Genomic DNA, 4,210 nt, shown 5'->3' with positions numbered 1-4,210 from the left:
CCAGAAGAGCAGGAGAAAGGGGATTAAAAGACAGGAAGCCAGACAGAGGAACAGTCAGCCACAGGGACCCAGGTGGGGGGGATACGAGAGGCCTCCAACAGCAGGACAAACTTGTCTGTCGGTTTGTCCTACTGTGGTGACATGTAGACGTGAGTTTTGAGGCTGAGCCTCTGGTGTGCCTCTTTCTAGAGGTTCCTTTTACCTGATCACTTCATTTTAGAATGTTGCTAATGTGATTTATGTTATTTCATAGCTTTTATTATATATCTTCTTGCTTACTTTAGCTTGTTTTGAAACATTAACTTACAGCTTTCATCGTTGTATAGGCATTTCTTTCTGATGTCCTTTCATTGCCAGAAGGTATTTTGTTCTCCTTATTTTCTTTTTTTCTTAAAATAACTGTTGTCAATACTATGGCTATGTAGCAAACATTCCAAAACTTAATGGCTTATCACAATAACATCTCTTTTGCTTACAAATCTACATTCTGGGTAAGGTTCAGAAAGGCATCACTCAGATCACTCAGTATTGGCTGGGGGCTGTAATCATCTGAAAGCTCCCTCATTTACCAGGTACCATGGCTGGGAAGGCTCAAACAACTAGGGCTCTTCAGGCATCTCTTATCTTGATACAGTCTCTTTCCATGGCCTCTTCAATGTGACAGGTTCAGGAGACTCAGACATCTAACATGATGTTCAGGCACTAAAGATGTATGTATGTCCCAAAAGAAAGCAGCTAGGCAGAAGCCCCATCAACTTTTCTTACCCAGCCTCAGAAGTCACATAGCATCACTTCCACTGCATTTTGTTGGTTGAGGCACTTATAAAGGTCTGTTCAGATTCGGGAGAGGGAACAGAGACCATGTTCTCTTGATGAATAAGTGTCAGCATCATGTTGTAAGAAGAGCATGTGGACGGATTATATATAGGTGTGTCCCTCTTTGAAAACTACAGTCAACCATAGTAACTATATATGGGATTTAATTGAAATCCTTTTCTGTTGCTCATCGTCTACAAGTGAAATTAGTTTTATTACTTTTAGGAGAGAGAAGTAGGCAAGGATCATTTTTCTAGGTTCATAATCTAAACTAGAGCTCCCTATCCTGTAGTTTTTGCAAAGTGCTTTTATTTTTATTTATGAAAGATGAAAGGCCTGGCAATCTTCTTCTGAAAAATCAGCCATTGAAAACCCTATGGAGCACAGTTCTCCTCTCACCCATGAGATTGCCATGTGTAGATAAATAGATAAATCATGTACTTTTTAAGTTGTGCCATTTTTCTTCCTCTCTACCACTTTTGTCTGAAATTTTTCTTTCCCTTGTCCCTGACTTAACACCTTTTGGATTCCATTCCCAATAATTTCTCTTTAGCAAGATATTGCCTTAGCAGAAAAATCTTGATCAAAAGCGGTAAATGCAGAACAGAATTTCAAATTCTTTCAAATTCAGATTCTAGAGTTTCTGGAGCCACGGAGGCTAAATGAACCCCTGAAACGGTTGCCCTGAGATAATCTTTAAACCTTAAACCAGGAATATCCGTGAAGTCTTCTTGAAACCAAACAATAGTTAAGCTTAAGTAATAAATAGTGTTTAGTAAAGAGCATTAAGTGCTTTTAAGATCTATCTGTATGGGATCAAATTGACAACAGCTACTTAAAAAATTAGACAGGAACTTAGGAAACAGTGAGTTTGTAATGGGGGAAGAACAACTCAAAAGGAGGGTGACAATGGTAGCATAACTTGAAGAATGTAATCAGTGTCACTGAGTTGCATATGTAGAAATTGTTGAAAAATGTGTATTCTCCTGTATATATTAACAACAACAACTAAAATAAATTTTAAAAAACCGTTGCAACTATGCCTTGGAAAGGAACTTTGATTTGTTAAGTTTGAGAGTTCATAAGGCCCAGACTGCACCATCAGACTTTACTTATATTGCATTGCAATCTGCTTGTACTTACTTGTAAATGGGGTTCTGCAAAACACCATTCCAATTTCTGCTCCTGTTCTTCGTACTGTCCAGTGAGTATCTGCTGGCGACTGAGAAGTGCTTCTGTTCTTCGGGTGTCAGAAGCGTTCATGCATTCCTACCACTTCTTCCCACACAGATCCTGCAGTCTTGTAGTTGTCAAAGGTTTGTTTGCACCCACTTATACTTGGAAGTTTGCAAGAATACCTTTTCTCTTAATTTTGTTGTAGATGTTGTCTGTGAGTCTTTGGTTTTGCTGTCCTCATTGCTTTGTCTGGTTTTTGGGAAGATTCAGAGAAAACTCAAAAAGTACCCTGTCACTGCCATCATCTTCCCAGAATCCTCTCATTGACAGATGTTTTTAAAACACATTCTATTCCCTGTGAGCTCAGGACCATGGTCACAGGGTCATCTAGCTCAACTGGCCTGACATACTACACAAAAACATTGTTCCACATCATACTTTGGTGAGTAGCGACTGGGATCTTAAAAGCTTGCAAATGGCCATCTAGATGCAGTGTTGGGTATCTCTTCATCTAGAGCAAAGAAGAATGAAGAAAAGCAAAGACACATGGAACAGTTAGTCCAAAGGACTGGTACACCATGTGATCCTCAGCCTGTATGGCTATGAGACCAGAACTAGATGGTGCCCAGCTACTACTGTCAACCTCTCGGGGATCTATGTAGGAGATCCTGGATAGAGTGGGAAAACAATGTGGAACAATACTCAAAATCATAAAAAAAATAAATAAATAAAAGGGACCAGGTTTGCTGATCTGATAGAGCCTGGTGGAAACCCAGGAACTATGGCCACTGGCTGCCCTTCAGGTCTGGAATAGAACCCACTTCTGTGGCTTCCAGCCAAACAAAAGACAGGCATATGAGCTGAACATTTATATTAGATAGATACATCCTTAGAGAGATCAATCTTGGGAGAACAGAAGGGCTGTGTATATACAGGGAGACCCCTCAAGGGGCAGGAGTGCTTGGGCGGGAAGGACATAGGGAAGAGGTGGCTATGGGGAGGAGGTAGGAGGAGAGCTATTGCATTATGGGAGATTACAGTCAATGTCATGAGACAGTGTGTGTGAACTGCTATATGGAAGATGAATTTGCTCTGTAAACTTTCACCCAAATCACAGTAAATTAAAAAAAAAGATTGTATTCCTTTTTAAAAAACAATATGGCATCTACAAGATTTTTTAAAAAAAGTCCAATAGTTTATTCTTGATTCATAACTCCAAAGAACTGTAGTGAAACAAATTATAGGAACTTTTTTCTAGGTAAGTTAAATATCTTAAAATGTTTTCATACCTGTTGAATGTATGTCAGATTTTGACTGTGCTAAGAATCAGCTTTTCCCTTTCAGAATAACAAGCCTTTGTATTCATTTGAAGATAATTCAGACTATGTTTATGATGTTATGTGGTCACCCACGCACCCAGCCCTGTTTGCCTGTGTGGATGGCATGGGGAGACTGGATTTGTGGAATCTCAACAATGACACAGAGGTGAGCAGGAAAATAACAAAAATTGCACTGAAAAATAGAAAATTGGAGATTTATTGAATAATTTGTGAAATTCCTTTTATCCCAAGGAATGTAAAAAGGCTCAGTGATTGTGGCTTCGTAACAAAGAAGCTTAAATAAGCTTTGTACCCTAAATAATAAACAGCATGCTGTGCAGAACTGAAGGAAGAAATACTGTTGGCAAGAGCACTGGGGCATTTCCTTTTACTTCTGAAAAACACTATCATGTCTCTAATATCCTAGAAAAGTCTCATTCATAAGGCAGCTGGGATGTTTTTCATCTGTAGGCTAGAAAGCAGGTGGTTTCAGACTGTTGAAGTATGTTAACCTTAATTCTGAATTTCTGAATTATCTCTTAGCCTTAACAGAATTGTGTATCATCTGTAAGCATTAGTCTAAGCCTGACTTGTATGTTGGAAGTAAAAATATATATTGATGACTTTTTTTCCATAAAGAATTAAAAACAGAGTGTTTCTGTTACTATAAAATGAATATAGAAATAACCAGATTTCATTATTGCTATACTGAAATCACTTATTAGAATAAAATTTAACTATAATTATAATTTATATTTATTCATGTGTATTTTTATCTATTTAAAAGAGGCTTGGGAGCTATGGTAGCATAGTGGCTAAGACACTTGCCTGCTAACCAGACGGCTGGCGGTTCAAACCCACCAGCCACTCCTCGGAAGGAAGGTTGGGCAATCCTACTT

At 38.6% G+C, this 4,210-nt stretch overlaps 1 protein-coding gene across 1 annotated transcript in view; it reads left to right on the top strand.

The window, feature by feature from the left end:
* Nucleotides 1-4,210, top strand: part of DYNC1I2 (dynein cytoplasmic 1 intermediate chain 2) — a 79,810-nt gene that overhangs the window by 60,356 nt on the left and 15,244 nt on the right. The window contains exon 17 of the mRNA XM_042782203.1: nt 3,337-3,477. Coding sequence (XP_042638137.1) covers nt 3,337-3,477 — 141 coding nt within the window. The remainder of the gene's footprint in view (nt 1-3,336; nt 3,478-4,210) is intronic.

This window comes from Orycteropus afer, unplaced genomic scaffold (assembly GCF_000298275.1).
Source record: "Orycteropus afer afer isolate SDZICR_OR568_19922 unplaced genomic scaffold, OryAfe1.0 scaffold00001, whole genome shotgun sequence".
Lineage (NCBI taxonomy): Eukaryota > Metazoa > Chordata > Mammalia > Tubulidentata > Orycteropodidae > Orycteropus > Orycteropus afer.
The sequence above is the reverse complement of the archived record's forward strand: the minus strand, read 5'-3'. Positions and strand labels throughout refer to the sequence as shown.